General features: G+C 40.6%; 1 protein-coding gene across 2 annotated transcripts in view; it reads left to right on the top strand.

Moving 5' to 3' along the window:
• The window catches only part of vps50 (VPS50 EARP/GARPII complex subunit), a 206,288-nt gene that overhangs the window by 72,141 nt on the left and 109,448 nt on the right, over nt 1–24,699 (top strand). For both annotated transcript variants that reach the window (XM_061254761.1, XM_061254762.1), the window contains exons 13-15: nt 8,273–8,405; nt 24,052–24,143; nt 24,304–24,398. In XM_061254761.1, the coding sequence (XP_061110745.1) occupies nt 8,273–8,405; nt 24,052–24,143; nt 24,304–24,398 (320 nt within the window). The remainder of the gene's footprint in view (nt 1–8,272; nt 8,406–24,051; nt 24,144–24,303; nt 24,399–24,699) is intronic.

The following is a 24,699-nucleotide window of genomic DNA, read 5'->3' as shown; positions in this document are numbered from 1 at the left end:
AGGCTGAGCTATGATCAGAGACAATAGCATGTACCACCATCTCATTGGTTCCACTTAGGTCGATGCGACAGATGGCGCTTGTGTGCATAGTTCCCCGAGGACTAATGGAAATCATCCGAGTGGGATGCGTGAAGTACACTTGCGCATCATTTTCGTCCCCGATCAGAGAGTCTGGCAACTCACCAATCACCGGAATGGTCAACTCAAAATCATGAAATGCACTGTCAATTAGATAGCCCAGAGGCTCTCGGGCTGTTATCTGAGTGACGTGGTTAGTCAAATTTTGCACTAACAAGTAAGCTGAACGATTGTTCAGTTTGAGCAGGGGTGTGCCGCAGACCGTTAAATTCAGCTGAAAGAAGTGTGGTCCCGGTTGAAAGAAGGCTTGGGAGCACTGTGGTTCCTGTCCCTTTAAAACCATGAGGCGGACAGATACACCAGCTGTTCTGGCGGGAACGGCTATGTCAAATTCGCTTGCGATTTGACATGCCTGAGGGATGGTCTGGCCTGAGCGCATATTCTCAGGTGTGCCCGTCAGTGGTCTCCTCTCTATGTTTGCCTGAGACCACAGCACCTGATTGATCCTATAAATCTGGGCCCCAAGCCGCACTAAGATGTCGGCTCTTATGTAAACAGATTGGGACAACTTCGGCACTACGCTCATGTAGTGCCTGAATTCCTTCTTTCCAATCCGTATGGAGAGTGTGCAAACACCAACAGCTACCAGCGCGGTCTAGGGAGACCCCGCTGATAATAACCGATTGCACAAAGGTCGGGCAGGGGTCGCTCTGACAGATTGTATCATACAGCTCCTGCCTTATGACAGATTTCTCTGACCACAAGGCTACGAGTGCATCCGGTATGACTGTTTCACCCACTCGGATGCCACTGGTAACCTGAGGACTGTAAAGTGTTGACTCTGAGTTATTTAAGGCACAGAGGAAGGTTTCATGGTGTCTTGGTTAGGGGGCACTTGGCCTTGTGTCTGGAGCGAGGGGGCTAACTGCGCACCTAGATTTGTGGGAGTGAGGGAGTCACTAGGTGGTTCCTCAACCGCCACTCTGTCACATGACGTGTGTCCAGTGGTCCCCATATTGATGGGCTTCGGCATGACTTGCGCCCATAGCTGTCCGCGATGACAGTCAATCAGGGGGGCCAGTCTGTCCAACAGGTCCTGGCCAATCAACATTCGTTCCGTGTTAACCTTGGAGATGTACACGGGGTGTACAATTTTCATCTCATGGAAGGTGAATTCCAGCCAGGCTTTCTGAGTGATTGGAGCCTGGTCTTGGGTATAGCTGGTGATGTTGATGTCACAGGCCTCTATCCGAAGGCGTCTCCCAGTGGACAGTGTCATTTGGGTGACCTCTGCAAAGGTGTCCGCGCACATCAGGCTAACTTCGGATCCAGTGTCCAATAAAGCTTCAAGGTACAGTCCGTTTTCAATCAGGACTGTAGTATAAAGACGCTTGGCATTCCCTTTCTGGATGAGGTCGCCTAGGAACTGCAAAAATGGGTAAGTTAGGGTGATCGGTGGGGTTCTATGAGGCTGTTCATTAATTGGTGAATGAACAGCATCACCTATGGGTTCCTTACCCCACCCAATGAGATAGACTCTCGCTGGTGTGGAGGAGGGCTCCCCGACTAGTCATTCTATAGTAGGACCATCACCACCTTTGCCCGAACGCTTTTCAGCATCCTCTGGTGGGACTTTACAGAGGGCCGCCATACCCTTTCATAGGGCGGCCAAAGTGTCCTTTATAGAAGCCAGCTCTGACTTCCACTGGACAGGAGCTTGAGGACCTGCCCCACCCTCCTGTTTCCTATATTGTTTGTTTCAGCGGGAATCACGACCCTTGTATTCCCTCTGTTCTTTGTCCCTACCCATGTAGGTCGATTCAGTGTGCAAATGGTAGTCATTCCTTTCTCCTTGGGCATCCCTCGGTTGACGATCACCACCCCTCTTCGACTGCCTGTCCTTCCATCCCCTTGTTGCGCTGTCGCGATGTGAAGGCCGGTTTTGCTGGACACGGGATTGAGAGGGTTTTGGAGCAGGAACCTCAGATCCCTCCAGTTCCAATGAAACCCTTGTGGGGGCTTGAACTATGAGGACCCTTTGGTCCTCTTCCCTTTTGTAATTTGAGCTGACCACTGTTTCCCATGCCATCTGCGCCATTTTTTTGATGTCGCGCATCGACGGATCGTCCTGCCGCGTCATAAGCGTGACATGGGTTCGCACACAGGGATGTAAGTTATGGAGGAAGCGGGATTTGAAGGCCCGGTCTTCCACAAGACCTGGCGCATTCCTTCCCTGAAAGAATGCATGTCGCAACCTGTTACAGAATTCCCTTGGGTTTTCGTTGCGACGATGCTTGATTTGTATGGCGGAGATAGTTGCCGATGTTTCATCAGCAAATGAAGAGTACTCCTCCATCAGAGCTCTGCAGAGTCGAGAATAACTATCACGGGTTGAGGAAGGCTGGGACTCTATGAAAGCATGGATTGATCTGGAAGTGGTCTTCCAGATCAGCTTAATCTTCTCTCTCTGAGTCGGACCAGGTAAGTCGGAGAGACTGTGTGCGATTTCTCTGAGGTAATCCTCAACATTGTGATCCTGCTTTTCTGGGTCAAATCCCTCAATGTCTTTGGCTAGTGCATCCAGCTGTTTCAAGCGGGGACCGCCAGTGAAACGAGTGGTTTGGCGGGGTCGGTAAGTAGTTCCGTGATCACTATCTGAGTGGCTGGACTCTTCTTCCCGCTGAGTGGTTAGGGTTTGGGAGCGAGAACCATGCACCCTACACCTAGGGGGCGATGGTGAGTACTCCCTACGAGGTTCCCGATAGGATAACTTTGATTCCCTACCATGCGGGGATCAGAATCGCGATACGGCATTTCTGCCTTCCTCCGAGTTGGTGAAGCAGAAACACGGCGTGGAGATGAGGTTGCAAAGCGGGTCCTGTGCTCTTGATAAGAGAGACGAGATAGGCGAGGCAGCCCTATATTCCTTTTGTCCCCTCTCGGCGGCGATGAAGGAGACGTAAAGTGTGATGAGCGTGGGTGATGCTCTGTGGAGCAACCCATGGACACACGAAGAGAAGAAACTGGTGCAGGTCTAGTAGGGTCTTTAGAGAGGGAATGTGGATCAGTTATGTAGCCTTCAGTCTCTTCCTCAGAGAGTGAATACAAGTTGGCCTCAGAACAATCTGTGAGAAGAGGGCCAGTAGCAGTTAGCTTAGGTTTGAGCCTATGCTTTGCGCAAGTCCAAAGGTTTCCCAGTTCCGGGTGGGGAGCTGCCCAACGAGGAGGAACCTCTGACGTAGCAAGCTCCCTAGAGCCAGTAGGCTTGGAGGCAAGGCCCTCCGGTACCCCTGTACGGGAGAATTCACTTACCTGTCTTTTGACAATGGACCCAGTAGCACTCTGGCTTTGCTCACCCTCTGTAAGCCTGGAAGTACATTCTTCTAAGGCTTCAGTGGTGAGTTTCAGGTCATGGCGCAGCTCCTCGACCTCCGAGTCAAGCTTATCATTTCTCTGGCGTAGGAGTTTATTCTCTTTATGCAGAGTGTCAAGCTCCAGACTCGTTTGTCTATGGTACAAGAGAAACAGCCTTCCAACTGTGTCTTGTACAGTGAGCACACTCCGAGAGGGGTCTTGGATGAGCCGAACCAGGTTGTCCACCCCCGCTGCACACTCCTCAGCAGTGTGCTGCTCAAGCTCCCCCTGGTCTTCATGAGACAGTTGAATGAGTTGAGCCACAAACTCACAAATTGAAATATTCTCCAAAGGTGGTGGGCTATCTTCCATAGCCGCAGCACGTGGAGCACGGAAGCTCATTTCGAACTCTAGCTACTTATTTGTGTAAAATGTTAAATTGAATGAAACACGTGAGGTGTGGTGCGTTGCAGCAGCACCTTACAAGACAAACAAAACTACTGCGTATTGGCTAGCTACAGTAGTTTGCACAACCAAAAGCTTTCACCGGAATGCTAGCAGCGTGGGTTGATTATCATGACTGATTAAGGATAGCACCAGCTTGGCAACAACAGCAGAAACGTCTCCAAATCAGAAGCACTGACTAGCCACAACATCAATTCACAGGGCCGGGTTAGGCACTTAGAATCAAAACCAGCTTTCAGGTTACCAACAGTGTATACCAACACAGCAACAGCACTGATAAACAACACCAGCCCAGTACCTCAGCAGGCCGGGTGAATCTTAAATGGTATGTACTTCTAAAAGAACAACAAACGGGAAAAGAAAACCAGTGACAATTAACCAACACCCTGGAGTGAGTAACGATTCAAATTGATTCAATGTGGAATTTGAAATCAGAATTTGATTAATAATCAAAAAGGGATGAGTGGCTAATTGAAGGATGAAAAAGTTAAAATTATGAATAATTGGCAAAATACTTAAAATTAAAGAATTATTTAAAAAAAAAATGGGAAATGATTAATAAATTAATCAAAATGTATAACCATTCATTATGAATCCGTTAACTTTATTTAAGCGATATGTCAATTACTGAATAATTCTTGTCACTTGGTGAATAAAGCTGCGTTAGTCTCGCGATGATATCGGAGCTATGTCAAGTCGCAATGAACAGAGCTACCACCACAATACAATTGCGTACAAGCGCCTTTGGCCCAGTAGGCTAAATGTGGGTTTGGCGCCACTCCGTGGCGTCAAATGGTTGTTCAAGACAAAACTGAAAAATCTTGGTCACACCCCAAAGCTATTCAAACATGAATCAAGCCAACTTCTGTTCCTCACACAGGGCACCAGTATGTAGGTTCCGAAGGGTAATATCGTATTTTAAAATCAGTCTCATTTAATTATTTCAATTTAGCTACGTTATTAATAACGAACTCAATAGTAATGATTTAATAAATCATTCAACAGTCATACGGTTGAATCAATACTATGAATTCAACAACAACTTATATGAGTTTGAATTTTATAAGTAGCCTCATAAGTAGTTCTTAAATAGCTAGTTGGCTTGATTCAGTGTTGGAAAAACATTGAGACGGACAACCGGTTACAATAAAGAGTATTTATTAAACACGATGAACACATAAACACAGCTAAATAAAAAGGGCGTGACGGAAAAGTAACGTATTGAAGTGGGAAGAAAGATGGAGGACAAAGGAATGCGCATACACGTATGCCCGTGTCGAGAAAGCGAGGGAAGGAGACAAAGGAAGAGAGAAAGAGCGCGTGCACATGAGTACACGTAGCGGGCGAAGAGGATGGGGGAAGGAATTGGTGGAGACTGTAGCTTGGGCCTTATAATGGTGGACTATGGTTATAGCGCGTAATGGCACACCTAGTTGAAATTTGGGTGGTCAAGAGACAAATTAATGAAATCACCGCAACAAGAGTACTTACGCTTTGGGAAGCGTTTCCGCGAGTTTGCGGTGCTTGATTAAATTAATTTAGAGACTTACAGTCCACTGACTAAAACTTGTACGGAAGAGAGAGAGAGAGAAAGTACAATGTAATGGATGATAATGTGGAAGTTGTGAACAAGAAAAACAATTTAACAAAGTTACACAAACAATTAATCTAAAGATACAATATATCATAACATGAACAAGACTAATGCCCAGATGCGCTGCCTTACTTGGTGGCGAATATCTGATGATATTCGACCATTCTCAAATAGCTGACCGTCGTCAGCAGGCACAGTTTCTTGCTTGGAGAATCTGTGGTGCTCCAGGGAATGAACACTGCCCAGGTACCGTTGTCCCGGGGGAAGGGCGTCTCTGGCGGGACCAGGGAAATCCGTCTGTGGCCTGACCAGGGGAAGGCGTCGTCGACTCACGCGTGGGTGGAGTTGGAAGAGAAGCCGGTCGTCTTCTAGCTCCAAAATTGATTAAAACCGCACAATGTATGTGCAATCTCCGATAAAATATTGGGTCCTTGCAAGTATTCTGATGTGTATAATTTCAGAACTAGCAGGCCCAATGAATAGAACCGTGATCAAGGGTTCAGACACAAAGGGAGTGCTCTTAAAATTAATTAGATGGGAGTCTCTTTTGGAACGAATAGCACGGGATAGCCGTAGGTTAGAAAGAGGCCGTTGAATTTGCGCCTGAGGCTTTTGTGAGGTCCAGCAGTTGCGTATTTCCGGCTGTTATTGTATTGGCTAAATTTCCATTAAAATTACAGTGGGAGGCGGCGTTGATTGCGTCATCAATGGCATAGACAAAGGCGTTTCCCTGTTTCAAAAAGTTCTTACGTTGGCCCCAACAGCACTGAAATCTGTATTTGATGGTTCACTGTTAAGTTTTATGTAGTTGAAAGAGTGTTGGGATTTCCAGCCGTCTGTATATTGCGAGCCAAGGCAGCCGCTTTCATTCATTCATTGAACGTGCGCTGTGCTGTAAATGTTTGTTTGTTGTTTGTTGTACGTCGCTCTGGATAAGAGCGTCTGCTAAATGCCACGTAATGTAATGTAATGTAATGTAATGTAAATACATGGAAACCTTATTGCGTAGCTAAGTAGCCTAAATTGAGTTAATTTTTTATTTTGCCTGATTTACTTTTTATTAAATTTGTAGGCTGGAATGCCTCGCGGCAACAATTGTGTTTAAATGTATACTGCTTCAGCCTTTGGCAAGCTACTCAGAAGGAGGCGGCAAGCGACTGGTAGCTTGACAGCAACATGTTGGAGACTCATGGTGTAGGACAACGACTTTTCATTGGCAACAGTATTAAACCAACCAACAATATGAAATATTAAGAAGAGCTCTTTTATTTCATTGAGTTAAATCGAAACAATGTCTTCTAGTGCTCATGGACTGATAGCCCTACTGGTAGGCAATATTATCCCGGCTTGTATTTGGGGGCTGGCTTCAAATAGAATCCCGGACACAATTTGAGGATTTACTGTCCATTACATTATTGGCATTTGGCAGAAGCTCTTATCCAGAGCGACGTACAGTTGATTAGACTAAGCAGGAGATAGTCCTCCCCTGGAGCAATGCAGGGTTAAGGGCCTTGCTCAACGGCTGTGCGGATCGTATTGTGGCTACACCGGGATTAGAACCACCCAGCTTGCGTGTCTCAGTCATTCACGCTACAGGCCGCCATATATGATAGGAAGGGATTTACAATGGTCTTGTAACAATGTTTTAATGCAAAAATTACCTATTGTACCTTTAACAGGATAACTTTATCACTGACAGAAGTGATGCTAGAAAACCTTTGTTCTGCAAAAGTTATTACAGCTCATCATCAGTCAAAACACCATGTTACCAGGTGTAATGATGGTTTGTATTGTAGCACAAACCACTGAATTTTCCATTGAAAGTTGCTTTTTAAACTGAAAATAACTCTTACTCCATGGAAATAACCTTTTGCAGGGAGTCCGTTGAATGAGAAATTGAAAGAAAGATTTTGAATCACATGAACACACAACAGCATGAAGTCAATGAAAGCAGACATTATTTTGATGATCATTCTTTGTTGTTGTGTCAATGGGCATTTATGTCCTTAATTCTTAATACATGCCACAAGCCAAAAATATAGTTTTTCAAATCTCAGGTCAGCGACAAAGGATAAAAATGCAACGACAACACATCAGCTAATACATGTTGTGGCCCCATGATTACCTGTATATCCTAGCTAACTGGTTATATTGTAGCTCTTTTGGACATAAAGTCATTATGTAGACAAGTGGATAATCAACAATGAAAACTTCCACTTGGCATCTTAGCTAGTTTGCTAGCTAGATCGCTATTGAAATATCATATCTATGAATGAAACTGCTACTTGATTACAGAGTTGCAAAATGCCATTGTGTTACATGCTATGTGTAGAAAATATGTTTTACCGTTAGTGGGTGACTGTGTGATTACACCTACTGAGTGTAGGTGCAGGCAATAGGACCGTTTCAGTTGTATCACTGCTTTTATGTCAGTAATGCAAAAGTCAAGAGTATTAGTACGATTTAAAGTTATAGCTATCTAGGCTACGTTGGAATTGAAGAACAGCTGGTGGCACGCAAAGGGTTGCCATTTTGGATCTGTGTTTTCTTCTTTTACAGGTCAACCATCCAACCTTTATATGAAAACTGATATTGACTGGGCACCATCATTATATTTTTCAATGGATGCCATGTCACATCTAGGCACTAGTTTAAACCGTATTTTACCGCTAAAATGAATGGGTTGCTATGGCCGCATGGATTCTCATAGTCTTCAGAAATCTCTGTAATTTGCAAAGGAAGTGTACTGAATTTGTTCCACCCCTTTTATTCCTTTAACAGCACATCACTCCAGACAGTTACATTCCATGTCTGACTGACCTGTGCAAGGCATTGTGGGAAGTGATGCTCAGCTACCATCGGACTATGCAGTGGCACGAAGAGCACGACAGTGTGGACGCAGCACCTGCCCCAGGTAAGCTTTTTGCTCCAACAGCTGGCTTTTCGCATGTGGTTAGTATTGATCTGCATTTGCCTTTTGGCAAGGGCTGTTTTCACCTGTGGACCTTGCAATAAAGGGGTGGGATCACATTTAATCTGCTGAACACTGAGGGTTTCATAGGTTCAAAAGCACCACAGCAGCCCTTTATTGCCAGAAGCCAAGAACTTTCAATGTGCAGTGATTGCCCAGAAAACACAAATCACCACAATCAATAGAGGTAACAGAGAGACAGATGGAGCATAGCTTGTGCTGTTATTATGGTGGCTTCACAACAACCAATTCTGGGACGGCTACGATCTGTGCTCTGTTGATCAAGACTGACTCCGCTTTGCTGTCATAGCCTGCAGATCTACAATGGGAAAAGCAGCACTTAAACGTAGTCACTACAACGTGTGATTTAGGGGAGTGAATTTTCAGTTTTTATTGTGTTTTTGAAATTAAATTGGTTGTTGCTAAGGGTAACTTGCTGGCTAACTACAGTAACTTTAGTCATAATATATTCCAATGATTATGATGGTTTGAATACACATTCTCCCCTTGATGCATCCTCTGTGACCCATCAGATGTGGGTTTATTCATGAAAAAAAAAAGTCTAAATTCATGGATATGTAGAGCTGTTCTTTGAAATGTATCTGGCTTATACCTTTCATATTATCGTTTAAGAAGTATGTCTAACAGGCTCTTGAAATTATTTTTTCGTTTTCTGGAAGAACTAAAATTAGACGAAAATGAGCATAGTTTGGAAGTAGGATGTAGCAGGGTGTCATCTAATCTATTATGTAAATATTTGGTTCTATTTTTAATTTATTCATATGCCTATTAATTACCTAATTTTTATGATAAACACCACGGGCCCAATTTGCCTCTTTGTGCAGTAAGAAACCTGGACATGTTTTTTTCCAGATTATTAGAAAATACATGCCATATTTATTTTTGTGCAGTGTTTGGAGAAGCATGAATGCATGCAAAATAGCACTGCAGTTCATTGGATGTCACATTAATACAAATAAAATGAAACTTGCAGTATCATGGTTTCACAGAGTCTCATGAAGGCCTATTAACCTCCTAAGACCCGCATTCTTTTTTGGTATGCATTTTTAATTTCTCTTTGCTATTTGGGCTTATTGGGACCTGGTAAGTAAAAAAACTAAGCATCATCTTTTGACATGATGTAGTTTTTCAGAAAAATGATGTCCACATGTGTGGACTCTGGGTCTTAAGAATTAAGTATTATGGTTGTACAGCCCAAAATGTGGAGTCCACGCATGTGTACGCCAGGTCTTAGGAGGTTAAGTGTCTGCATAGCTGATGGTTATTGCTTTATCTTGAGGAAAATTTTTTACGAGGCACACAAAACATATATGTACATTTCCAGGCCATACCCCATGTACAACTGAAAAAATATATACCCCTTCACATTGCCTTTATCGTTGAATCTGTTTTACACTGGACTGGGTGCTTATAATATACTTTTACTAATTTCTCCTGTCGACTGATTTAAAACCAAGGCCTTGACTTCTAATGCTATCTATGACCTGCCTGACATCATGTAGATTGCCCTCCAAAAATGATTGCTTTCATAACATTGAACAATAGAGGCTGGATAAAATTGGCAAATGATATTATTTTATGCTAATATAATTACTCAGATAAAAGTTTTTTTTTTGACAAGTATTAGTTATTACTTTAAAATGATCAGTGTCATAATTTTTGGCCTTTTTGGATTGAGTGAGTTTCTGTAGTGTCTTATGAGATCAGTGAATATAGGCAATCATTCAAAGAGAGAATCTTTCAGATACTCAGGTGTGCTCTTGTTGGCTGCCCTTGTCAAGTAAATCCACACGTTTAAGTCTGTAAACTGAGATGGCCATTGCATAACAGTAATTTTTGCAATGTTCATCTCAGTCTACACTGTAAAAGAAAACTCTGAAAAAGTACTGGCAAAATTATCCGTTTTTTGAGGGGACTTTCTCTGTAAAATTATATCATTCACCTTTTATTTTATTATTATTTTTATTGTTCCCATTTACTCCAAATTTGGTAGCCAATTGAACCCTATCTAATCCAATTACCCATGTTAGCTGGCGATACACCACCTACGACCTCGTTCCCCCAGCAGCCCGGAAAGATCTTGCGATCTTAGAGGCCAACACGCCTCTCCAACCCACATCGTGTTAGACCCTGCAAGTTCTTTATGCGGCCATCCTACCTCGCTCCACAGGCTTTGGCAGGACCGGCAATCGAACCCCAGTCATTGGTGTGCAACTGCAAGGAACCTGGATCAAGGTCTGTTACTTTAGCTGCGCACCACTGTGGCTCATTTTGATCTTGTTTCTTTTAATTCTACAATTTTAAATGGCAAATTTTCTAATTTAGAATGAAATTATCTCCCATGGAACACAAATAATACACAATTTTTTTATTTGATATGATAAGATCTACATCTTCACACTGCATTTGTAATAAAATATACTCATAAAAATTTAAAAAATCCATATACGTAAAATATTCTACTTTTAAAATCTGGATTGTATAACATGCACAACAAGAAACTGTAGTACACTGTAGCACCAACAAATCGAATACAGTGAAATCAAAGTAAAGCATACATTCTACCACAAACTAAATTTTGTTGAAACTACTATATGTGTAAGTGTAGCATTTTATAAACAGATGGGAATTTTTAACCTTGTGATTCAGTTGTTTCATCACTTGGACACACACACGCATGCAAGCACTCAAATTCACACGCACACACTCACATGCAAAATTGATGCGAAAAATCTAAGTAAAGAATACATTGTAGCATAAACAAACTGAATAAACTGACATGTAAACTAACAGGAACAGGCTAACCGACTAGAATGTTGTAGTAAACAACATTTTACAAGCCTCTCACACACTACTTAATCTTACACACATGGTAGAACAGCGTCAAGTTTTTCATTTCTCCTTGGCCACTGTGGTGCACTGCTGTAGTGAGAGACACACACCTGGAGACTCCTGCATGAACTGTAACACACACATACACAGTAAGCTTAATCAGCTGTTATAATTTCATGCCTTGTTTTTGACATTTTGATGAACAAAATCAGGAGTTGCCTTGTTCTTATTAGACACATTTGAGTTCTTGTTGACAGGAGATTTGCTCACTTAGTAAATGTATTAATATATTCCAACTCACCTCACTTACATTCTCCATGGATTTTGGTAGTGACTTAGTTCAGAGAGGAACTTTAACAATTTAGGATGAACTTTGTGCGCCTTTTTCCTTTCTGCGCTACTTTGGACCCTCATCCAGGATTGATTCCCAGGAGACTTCTGTTGCATAGAATCAGACAGAATACAAATATAAACTGGGTAGCGTAAATTCAGGAATATATTTTTGTTTAAACAGCCCTTGTAGGATACCAACGTTTGCATAAACTCCTTTGGATATCGTATATTGAGCACATACTGTAGTAGAGACAGTCAATGGGCAGTGGACATAGTCGTTCACAATCGTCTGGTCAACAGCCATGTAATACCGTTCATCACCTGAAACACCATATCATCATAATCCAAGAGCTCTCCAGTTTAGCTGCCCACGACATTGAGATTGAGAACATTTCTTGTCAAATCAGTGCTATCCTTAAGTAATGCACATCACAAGTTGCTTACCAAGGAGTGCTTGGCAAAGTAAGGTTGAGGCCTTACTCACCTCTTTTTGGATTAGTAGATTGTGTGTGTTGGCACCGAGAAATCCAGCCGATTGAAGGTCATTATTGTTTTTCAATTACATTACAGTACAACAATCTATAATCTGTTAAGTTTTTGCTAGATCGAATACTTATTTTAAAATAGCCATGCTTGCTTTCAAAACGCATTGTCCAAGTATGAATGAGAGGACCAAATTTCGGTGTCAACTCAGGATAGTATAACAAGTAGTGGTGTTTTGGTTGCAGGCTTTTATGTGGGAACAGTCTTCTATCTGTACTCATGAATGCAACCTGAGATTCTGACAGCTTGGTACACAATCTCCATTATCTCCATTATAAGACGATCCAATACGCATCTAGATACATGGGCTATGATACGATTCAGGGGCGATACAATTCAAAATGGAATGATTTGGTGCGATACGATTTGGTGCAATTCAATGCGAAATGATACGATGCAATCTGATAGGGTTTTTAACATTTGTTAAAAGTTGTAGACATTCACTTTCCATTATAAATTAAAATAAGCCAATTCTATAAAAGTGGCATTGCTTGCCTTCAAACGATAGGCCATCATTGTAAATATGAAATTGTTCTTAATTGACCTGCCTGGTTAAATAAAGGTGAAATAAATGAAATAAATCGATATATATCATAAAATTAGTAGAATCAGACAAATGCGTGCCATAGTTGTATATCAAAGTATAGAACGAAGTTAAAACAGAATTGTCAAATGCAGAGCGAGTGGCTGTAACAACTGAAATGCTGTTTACTTGGTGTCTTGTTCCTCAGCTCCAACGTATTTACCATGTCACGAAAGCCATCACTCTCCACTACACTGTAAGGTCATAAGCCCTTAGCAATAAAACGGGCTATAGATGCCGTGATTACCTTAGACCATGCTGAGTTGTGGCTAAGTTGTGGCTGGAAAAGGTGTTTAATTCTGTGTCTTTGTCTTGTGTGTTCTTGCTTGTGCTAGCTGTACTAGCATCCATAGATTCCTCATTGCCCGCATAGGTTTCACCGTTTTGTTGTCGTGCTACCGCTGTATCGCTGTTCTACACCGCCTTACAAACGGCCAGACTTTTGTCCAATCTTTTTTCCTTCTTATAAAATCCAAATGTCTTCCAAACATTTTAAATTTGGTGGTGCACTGTAAACCGTGTCGACATTGTTGGACATTTTGTTCTTGGTTTTCCCATGGTTTTTCCTCGCAAGCCAATAGCATCCAGCACTACTCTCATAAAAGGTAAAAGGTCAACTCGAGACGCTGTGCAGATTTACTATTAGCCATGTTACTTTCATTATTTTTTTATAAGTAACATGATTTGTAGATCAGTGAGTCTTCCGCAGCAGCTTTAGTTTATACTAAAGTAGAATTAGCGGCAAAGCCTCAGTCAACCAATTTGTAACTTTAGAATCAGGCACACAACTGATTCATGGTACATTTTGATCAATCCATGGGTCCTTTTTTTTAGAAGAACTAAAAGCCAAACAGCACCCTCTCAATCTCTAATTCTACCATGCAAAATTATGGCCAGGAATCACAGTAGCAACAATTTTCAGATGCATGACCCCCAAGCTTTACCCCTGTATCTGAGAGGATATTTGACTTTTGCTGCTTTCCCCAGGAAACAATTTCAGTCTGTCATTCAATTTGTAAGTGAACCACTTCTTTTTTTATGAGAGTGCAGGCATAATCACTTTCATAATCTATAGTGCCCTCTAACAAATCATGGGCAAGACAAGGGGGCAATATTCATGCGATTGTCATGTGATTCATGGGGAAAAAATGTGATCTAAGTTACTTTGACTGTGGAATGATTGTTGGTGGCAGACAGGGAGGTTTGAGTATCTCAGAAACTGCTGATCTCTTGGTAAAAACAAATCCAGTGAGCGGCTGTCAGAGGAGACTGGTCAAAGCTGACAGGAAGGTGACAGTAATGCATATAACTACACATTACAGCAGTGGTATGCAGAAGAGCTTCTCTGAACACATAGAACACATCTCTAAGTGGATAGGCTAAAGCAGTAGAAGTCTAAGAAATAAGTCTAATAAATACCTAATAAAGTGCTCAGTGAGTGTATAGTGCAAAGACTTTTTTGTTTTTGTCTGGCAGAGCACAACGGGTTTGCCACCTCAAAAGCGTCCTGAAAGAGCTTGATTTTGAGATAATGTGGGCCCAAGGAAGACAAGGAAATAGTATGATTTTTGTTGCAAAGAATATTTCAGTGCAAAGTTATTTCAAGATTTGGGCGCATATACCTCTGTCTTTGACTTCCTTGCGCCTCAGTTTAGTGTGTGCGTGAACTTTAGTAAATTCAGGGGAATATACAATCAACTCTGGCCTTTATTTGCGCGATCCACCTGTAAATGCATATGCATGAAGGAGATAAGTACACCTTGCTATGACTCGCCTAGATCACACGCACACTGTTCCAGCCCCGTGCGTTCCAGCCCAGTTTCACACACATATTTCCTGGGCAGAATGTGTCATAATTCGGCTAAAAATTGTCGCAAAAAAAACTATTATTCAGTAGTTAAATTTGAGTATAAGCAGAAAGATGAATCTCTATATCATTTCATGCATGCACATCTAGATAAATAAGCATGGTTTGTAATGTAGTCCTCATCATAGTGTACATTTTGTGACCCAGCTGTTGTGGCAATTGAACGAACAGTTCATGCAATGTGTGAATATGCTCCAGACTACTGATGGCATAATTCAGTGATGGATATTTATGTGTTGTTATAACAAAAGGTAAACATAATCAAGAGTGAACAGAACTGAACCAATATCACCTCCTGTGATGACATTGAATATTAATTCATGCACATGAAACAATTTAAGGGCAAATGCATCAGTCAAAGCTCAACCGTACGGTATGGAGACAATATAAAATATAATAATAATAAAAACTGAACTCTCATATGGAGCTCTTTAGAACATTACGCAAAGGATTACCCTGCTTTTGATTTTGTAATCTTTGTGTCAAATAATGTTGTCTGTTCGACAAATTGGTCTTTTTGTTTCATTGTGCAATAAAGTGCAATACAAGGGTTAAACAGAAGAAGGACAGAAGATAGAGTCACAGAATAATCCGCCATTCAAAACAGAACAGAACCAAACAAAGTACAACTGTGATGCATGAAACCGGTGCAGAGATTACGAATTCAGGGTATCGATAAATTCCAGATTATGTCAAAGTCAGTGGTTTGTTTTTTAATTGAGGCAGATCATTTTTTCATTGATATGTATTCGATAAGTTGATTTTTCCAAAGTGTAATATTGATTGTGTTCTCTTCTTTTCCAATTCATGAGGATAGTTTTCTTGCCGATGATTAGGGCTATGGAGAGAATTCTACTGGATGTGTTGTTTAAGTTTATGTTTGATATGTCTCCAAGTAAGCAGAGTGGAGGGGAGAGCGGGATGTGGCAGCCCAAAAGAAAGGAGAGGTTGTCTGTGGTGTCCGGCCAGAATTGTTTAATTGGTGTGGTATGCATGTAGCATGCATATAGCTGTCTGTGGTGTTTTGTGTGCAGTGTGGACAAATCTCAGAGCCTATAAACCCATTTCAAACATCCTTTCCCCCGTGTAGTGTACTCTATGAATAATCTTGTATTAAATGTGTTGCATGTTTGTGTTGGTGGGTATAGAGAAGATGTTTTTGCAGGTTTGGGTCCAGAAGTCATTCCATGGAGTAATTTGTAGGTCTTATTCCCATTGTTTTGAAGGGATGGATATTGTTAAATCATACATGGAAATTATCATGTAGATTTAGGATAGTAGTTTTTTTCTAGTTGTGATGTTGATCCGGTCTGATGTTAATGGGGGAAGATCTAAGTTAGATGATTTAATGTTTGCTTGCACCAGTTTAATGTCTGTCTTTGGTCTGAGTAGAGGATTTGATTTGGAGGAATTCTAAAAAGTGATTCTCCCCAATTCCTGTTCTTCTTGACTAAATGAGGAAAAGAGTGTTTGGTTGGTGAGATTGTAGTTAATTATTTGGTGAAATTTCCACCAGGCTGTCAGAGTTATTATGGTTGGGTTTTTGAAATGTGGATGTTGTGTGATGGAGCGGCTTATGAATGGTAAGACTGAAATATGGATTTATTTGCATAATGTTTATTCTTTGTCTATCCAGGAGTCTATTTGTTGATCCATTTGTGAATGTACTGGAGTTGGTGGGCAATGAAGTAATGGAGGAAGTGTGGTGCTGCCAGACCTCCTTGGGTTTTGGATTGTTTGTAAAGTGGATAGTTTGATTCTCTGTGTCTTGTTTTTCCAGTAGAAGAACAAGGTGATTTTTCTAGGGATTTCAACCAGGAGGGTGGGGGCTTGATCGGGATCATTGTGAATAGGTAGGTTATCATGGGTTGTATGGTCATTTTGTCTGTTGTATGAGGGATATTGGTAGATTCTTCCAATGTTGAAGGTGAGTCTACTGTTTTGAGAAGTGGGTTGAAGTTGAGATGGACTAACTCTGACAGCCTAGAGATAATGTTGATTCCTAAATATGTGATATTACCAGTGAGAGGGGTGGTGTTTGAGTCCCACATCCAGGCTAATAGGGCTGACCGGGAGAATGGTGGATGTTGACCAGTTGATAGTGTAGTCTGAGATTTTAGAGAAAGTGTTCATGAGGCGGATGGTTGCATTCCTGTGATGTTTGATTTTTGATGGATGGCTGCTGCATGTGGTTCAATTCATATTCCAAATAAAGATGGAGAGAGCAGGCATCCTTACCTAGTACCCCTGTGCAAAGTGAAGCGTTGTAATATTAGTCCATTGTTGGTGATCGTGGCCATTGGTGATGTGTAGAAAATTCGTACTCAGCTGATAAATGATTCTTGAGCAAAATGTTATATGAACTCCTGGCAGGCAGTAGCTATTACGGATTTTGTGTAACCAGCCTAAAACTCAATAGAAAAATGAGACTTAGAAAAATAAATTAAAATAAATTAGATAAATTAATATTCTTTTTTAAAGAACCCAACTGTGGTCCCAGTGTATCATGCTTAAAGTGGTTGATAGGCCATTCTGATTACCCACACTTGATTAACCAACACTTCTTTATCTGCATGCACCCAAATGACTAATCACTAACTTCGCTGCTCTTGCTAAATTTAGCTGGTGAACATATACTGTGGTTCTGACATATAATGACTGTCTAGATATAGGTTTAAAATATGACCTATGTGAGGAAATGAATAGAAGGAAAATAAATGCTAATTGCTGGACTGAAAGCCCAGTATTGCCCACCTGATATTTTATAGCGAGCATATTAGTCATGGTTGTAAACATAGCAGATCTGGCAAGTAATATAGCCTCATAAAAAAAAGAAAAAGGATTTCTGTTTCAATTATAGTTCATTAGCATTGTCAAATAAGGATATTTGGACTTATATTTAAACATTTTCTTACACACTTAGTGTTTTTCATTGTATTAGTTTTGATTAACAGATTATGGGCCAGATTTACCAACATGAAACTTGCTGCGCAAAATGCAGCCTGACGAGGGTATGTTGGTGCGGTCGTTGGTGCAGTCGGTGAATGGAACTACTAAAATTTCCCTCGGGATGAATAAAGTATCTATCTATCTATCTACTTACGATCCGCACATTGCAAAAGTGGTAGATCTTCCGTAATTATTTTGCAGGATAACTAACAAACACATAAGTTAACAAACTGTCAGTTGAGCATGCTCTGTGTCTAACGATGTTCTGTTAAAGGAAAAAAACATCCCTTTCCATGATGGAAAAAAGTGATTAAAAGCAGCATAACAATGCACTCAGCCTATTCAAAAAAAAAAAAGAAAAAAAAAATTCTTTTTTTTTTACTTTTTTTACGAGTGGCAACTTATTGAAAGATTTTTTGAAAGATACACCCAGCCTTAATCATTTATTGGCTGCAATTATTATATTTAATATTAATAATCTGTTGGATGATTCCTTAGCAAAGATTACTTAGTTATTTCAAGATTTGAAGCCTGTGTCTCCGTCTCGCTTGTGCCTCGGTTTGCACCTGCTACTTAGAAGTGGAAAGATTTGGCACAAAAACACATTTGGACTTTGTCACAACATTAGGCCTACAATATACAGTCAGGTCCATAAATATTGGGACATCGACACAATTCTCATCTTTTTGGCTCTATACACCACCGCAATGGATTTCAAATGAAACAAACAAGATGTGCTTTAACTGCAGACTTTCAGCTTTAATTTGAGGGTATTTACATCCAAATCAGATGAACGGTGTAGGAATTACAACAGTTTGTATATGTGCCTCCCACTTTTTAAGGGACCAAAAGTAATGGGACAATTGGCCGCTCAGCTGTTCCATGGCCAGGTGTGTGTTATTCCCTCATTATCTCATTTACAAGGAGCAGATAAAAGGTCTAGAGTTCATTTCAAGTGTGCTATTTGCATTTGGAATCTGTTGCTGTCAACTCTCAATATGAGATCCAAAGTGCTGTCACTATCAGTGAAGCAAGCCATCATTAGGCTGAAAAATCAAAACAAACCCATCAGAGAGATAGCAAAAACATTAGGTGTGGCCAACTGTTTGGAACATTCTTAAAAAGAAAGAACGCAACACCAAAAGACCCGGAAGACCACGGGTCAAGACAACTGTGGCGGATGGCAGAAGAATTATTTCCCTGGTGAAGAAAAACCACTTCACAACAGTTGGCCAGATCAAGAACACTCTCCAGGAGGTAGGTGTATGTGTGTCAAAGTAAACAATCAAGAGAAGACTTCACCAGAGTGAATACAGAGGGTTCACCACAAGATGTAAACCATTGGTGAGCCTCAAAAACAGGAAGACCAGATTAGAGTTTGCCAAACAACATCTACAAAAGCCTTTACAGTTCTGGAACAACATCCTATGGACAGATGAGACAAAGATAAACTTGTACCAGAATGATGGGAAGAGAAGAGTATGGAGAAGGAAAGGAACTGCTTATGATCCAAAACATACCACCTCATCAGTGAAGCATGGTGGTGGTAGTGTCATGGCGTGGGCATGTATGGCTGCCAATGGAACTGGTTCCCTTGTATTTATTGATGATGTGACTGCTGACAAAAGGAGCAGGATGAGTTCTGAAGTGTTTCGGGCAATATTATCTGCTCATATTCAGCCAAATGCTTCAGAACTCATTGGACGGCGCTTCACAGTGCAGATGAACAACGACCCGAGGCATACTGCAAAAGCAACCAAAGAGTTTTTTAAGGCAAAGAAGTGGAATGTTATGCAATGGGCAAGTCAATCACCTGACCTGAATCCGATTGAACATGTATTTCACTTGCAGAAGACAAAACTGAAGGGAAAATGCCCCAAGAACAAGCAGGAACTGAAGACAGTTGCAGTAGAGGCCTGGCAGAGCATCACCAGGGATGAAACCCAGCGCCTGGTGATGTCTATGCGTTCCAGACTTCAGGCTGTAATTGACTGCAAAGGATTTGCAACCAGTATTAAAAAGTGAAAGTTTGATTTATGATTGTTAGTTTGTCCCATTACTTTTGGTCCCTTAAAACGTGGGAGGCACATATACAAACTGTACTTCCTACACCGTTCACCTGATTTGGATGTAAATACCCTTAAAGCTTAATTAAAGCTGAAAGTCTGCAGTTAAAGCACATCTTGTTTGTTTAATTTCAAATCCATTGTGGTGGTGTATAGAGCCAAAAAGATGAGAATTGTGTCGATGTCCCAATATTTATGGACCTGACTGGAAATGTCTGAGAAATCTATAGTGTAAATGCTTTTTGACTATATTTTTTTCAATGACGTAACATTAGCAAAGCAAGGTAGCTAGAGACAGCTAGAGACTTGCCTTCGCAATGTGGTTGCTTGCACATGCTTGAATGTCAAGAAAATGTTGTTACGTTACTTTTATTGATTACATGCTCAACATTAATGTATTCCTACATACTTAATATTTAATGTGAAATCGGTTTAGGTATTTAAGTGGGGTTTTGTAAGTATATATACTTTCTATATAAAGTATACAACTCAATTTCTTTAGAAAGGGATAAAGTGGCAGAGGTAAGAGGTAGAGATGGGGTGACAGGACAGATGGTGCCATGGGTGGGGTGCTGCCTGTGAGGGGGATTCAGATGTAGCTTGAGGTAGAATTGGCGCCCCTGTGGTTTGTGCCATACAGCTTGCCCCTACCGTTCACTTTTAAAAGAGTTTAGAAAGATTAGGAACTCCTTGACCAGAAAAAGTCTGCTAAATATTTTATTCTTATGAAAATGAATTATTATTCAAAGAAAATGTGCTATCTATCAAAAAAAGCTCTGAATGTGGAAGCAGCTCACTTGATCTGATAACCAAAATTATTGATGTGAGACTGTACTCTGCACATCGCATATTATCTGGAACATCTGTTCAGTGCTTACCTTACAGTCCCCCTTTCAATATCCCTCTGCAGTCCATAGATTGTGTGCTCCAACAATGTAATCTCAGCCTCCAATTTTTTTCTGGGTGGAAGATACGCAGTCCAAATATCCATGTGTTCCATCCTATTTTGCCAAAGGATACCATACCTGCCTTGCAGAAAGATAAAAATAGAAAAATAGGATTTGGTGCTGTTTGAATTAAGAAAGTTTTTTTCTGCCACATTCTCTTAGGCATAAGAACTGCGAAATATTTTTCTGACACATTAAAAGATACTTTGCTGAAGGTAGTTTTTTTCCATTCTGTTTTTTTTTGTTTGGCTTGGACATTTTCCGCCACTGTACCTTTTAGACTGACAGCCCTTTGGCAATGTAGGCACCATGAAGAAATGTCTACAGCAAGGGGCCACATTGTGACATCAACCACATTCTGACATTTTACAATTTCAGAGGGATCGGCCCCACCATGGTCCATGTATTTCATAAGTAATCGCCTGCAGTCACAAGCAACGAGCCATCTTCTTCTTTTTACAGGTTAATTAATCTTCACCTGAGCAGAATATTGGAGCTGCTGTGTTTCTTTTGGGCTGTTTGATAATTTGCACTGATACAGTTCTTTGACAGTAAGAGGGGGCAGACTTGTGTTGCACTGTAAAAAGAAATCCTGTAAAATTACAGTAAAATACTGGCAGCTAAATTCGCCAGTATTCTTCTGTTTTTTTACAGTGCCTCTACCGTTATTTATTTCAACAGTTAATTACTGTAAAATGTACAGTAATGTTCTGTATATAAGCTTTGCAATACAGTGTACCTACTGTAAACTAACAGGTTATTGCTGTAAATATACAGTAATGTGCTGTATATACAATTTGCATTACAGTGTACCAACTGTAAACTAACAGTAATATTGTTTAAGCTTTGCAGTAGGATACGGTCAGCTGTTTGGTTTCCATTATACTGTGTATTCCTGTAAAATTAAAGTACAGCGGGATAATATGATTTTCTTCAAAGTCAATGATTTTAAAAAGTGACATTTCAAATTAAAAACTCCTGAAAATTGCTAGCATAGAAATGGATCAGACAAGAGATGGCCTTACAACATTTATGAAAGCCAATGCATTTTTTAAGTAATGAAATGTAGTTCAACAGTTTAAACACACAGAAAGATTTACAGTTTTTTTTACAATCGTTTTCACACTTGTCTCAATACCGTGTCCACTTTTTCAAAACACTTAACACATTCACCATATCATTCGACTATGTGAACTAAACTGTGGATATTTTTGCATTGCTTTCATACTAAAGGCATTCAATCACCACTTCTTCCAAAATTCATGAATACCTCTCTCAGTCAGTGTTCACTACCAGCAAAAGTTTGTACAAATACAGCAAATTTTGCAGACATTTAGATACTCTGTTCACTGTTAACTTTCAGTTCAAAACCCAATAAAATTCTGATCATTGTGGAAGGAAATATGCTGCATTTTGGCAGATAAATGAAACTATATGCTTGAAATACGTAAGACAGATCATTCTGATTTGAGCAGAAAGTTTATTCAGTTTATTAATTTTTTTTTGTTTGCAGCCTTGTTACCATCTATACAAAAGTGATCATACTTGCATTGAAATGTGCATGTGTATAGGGTAAATGTAGATGTAGTTGTCACTGAAGAGATTTTTCCACTATTACTGCTGTATATGTACTGCTGAAACACCTGACTGTCATTTCAGTGAACAACCTACCCAGGTGTTTGTTGTTTGTGCCCCGTTACCACATATAAAAAAGGGGCCACCTTTGGATTGGCATTTGCATTCTTTAGCCTTGGTGGGGAAAATGGATGCAGCCAGAGGTAACAACAGAATGTTTCCGCAGGTTGATCAAAGCTCCAAACAAGGTCACGGTGCTGCACGAGAAAAACAAATGCAATAAAGATTTTTACAGTTCTGGAGTGATCATATATTTGTGATCTACTCTCACAGGATAATAACATGAAACAGAGGGAACAGATTACCAGTCAGATATTTAGATTTTGCTCTATTATGCTAGCTAACAATAGCACTGTGCTTCAACAAATGACCGGAAAAGCTAATGCTGGTAAACCAGACTGGAAGTCAGAAATTGCTATTTTTTATAGCAATTGTTATTTAACTGAAGTAACGGTACTTGGCTATCCGGCTGTTTTATTGTAGCCTAGATCTGCAATATACAATATTCGCCAAACATTCTAACTGAACCTGAATCGTATTCCAAAGCTAAAAGCAAGCAGCATATGCATGTGATTATCCTCCAGAAGATGAACGGAAATATACAGTTAACATTACTGCTTACTGCGTACAATAAACAGTGTGAGCTAGCCAGCTGCGTTACCTGTTTTTCGTTCGGTCTAACGTTACTCAGTGAAGTGCAGTCTCCAGAAATAATATTTTAGTTACTCACCGAACTAAAGAGGGGTTTCCAACGATGAAAGCCTTTTCTCCGTCGTGGCTGCAGTTTCTACTCTTCACCTTTTGTATAAATAGCTAAACAAATCACTTAACTTCACCTAAGTTGGTGAAAAAAACTTGTGTGTGAGTCCACAGTTATGGGCACATTTGGGCGGGCTCAAAATCAACCATCTTCTGATTAAAAAAAATAAATAAAAACTGTATTGTACTGTATAGTTGTAAAATTTCACAGTAGCATGCTGTTTACGGCAAGTCATGCTTTTGGCGCCAAAAAAGCGCTGCATTTTACAGTATTGTACTGTACTTAAGAAAAACTGTACATTACTGTTAGAATTTGGCCGTATTTTTACAGTAATTTTTTACAGTGTGTGGTGCATGGTTGGATTGGCGATTGTTGGGTGGTGTGCCTCTGGGAACAGTCATGAGTGGTTTAAATGCACTGTATTTATACAGTTTATCCAAAGCCCTTCACGATTCATGCCACTCATTCACCCACTCATACACATACACACCAACGGCTGTAGGCTGCCATGCAAGGCACCGATCAGCTTTTCAGGAACAATTGGAGGTTTGGTGACTTGTTCAGGAACACTTCAACACACCCAGGGTGGCGGATCAAACCGCTAATCTTCCAACTGCCACTATAATGTCACCCCAGGTCTTGGTCTGAATGCTTGCTATAACATGACTTTAGTGATGGAGGGTTTTGGTTGGCCTCAGTGCAGTCTGTCTGCTCTGACTGGTCTAAGCAGTGCAGTGCTTAGCCATAGACGTTTGACTGATTATTCCAGTCTGCACGTAAAGAAAAAGTAGGGGATTAAAAGATAATTCACACTAACACAATTGATATTGATGTTTTCAGTCACTCAACCCTTTGGGATTCATTCCAGAAACTGAATTTACAACAAAAAGCAAGTTCCTACCAATGAGACGACAGCTCCATTTTACATGTATAACTTGCTTATATGCTCACATAACTAACTTGTGAAGCCCTCGACTGGGCGGGCGGCAGGGGATGAAAATGATACCCCCCAATGTTAATAGCCAACGGTTAATAAGACTTTTTGTCTTTCAGATGGCGACGGCACAGCGGGGTCGGACGAGTCAAACTTTGGCCGAAGCTACGTGAAAAAGAAGCTGGAACATGGGCTGACGCGGATCTGGCAGGTCAGAGCGTGCTCACTTGGTCTTATTTACATTTTATTTAGGGACCACAACATTTGATCGGCATTCAGACAAGAAGCTTTTTTTGTTTTCTTATTGATGTATTCTTTTTTTTTTTTTTTTTTTTCCTAACATTCATTTTCAATTTTTATGTTTTTTTAAGGATGTACAGCTGAAAGTGAAGGCCTATTTATTGGGAACGGATATGTCCAACTTCAAGTACGACGACTTCATCTTTGTGCTGGATATTATCAGCAGGTATTATACCCTCATTAACATTAATTGGTGCTAGGCTTTGCAAGAAGTATTCAACCAAGTCCTTTAGAGAGGCCATGAATGAGAGCATTTGTTCAACAGTAGACAAGGGGCATAATCAGCTCTACCAGCTTGACAATTAATGGCAATTAAATTTCAATGGAACAATCGCTCTTTCCTGACCACATTCTCTTGGGTCACTGTGGACAGTGAATGGACGCTCTGCTTTGGGGTCTTTAAGGGCATGTGTGTAATAACTTCATGGAGTTAATTAGGAAGTTGGACCGCCCCTATTTTTGTGTGT

This window comes from Conger conger, chromosome 9 (genome assembly GCF_963514075.1).
Source record: "Conger conger chromosome 9, fConCon1.1, whole genome shotgun sequence".
In the NCBI taxonomy this organism is placed as follows: domain Eukaryota; kingdom Metazoa; phylum Chordata; class Actinopteri; order Anguilliformes; family Congridae; genus Conger; species Conger conger.
This window is presented reverse-complemented; position numbering and strand designations above follow the sequence as displayed.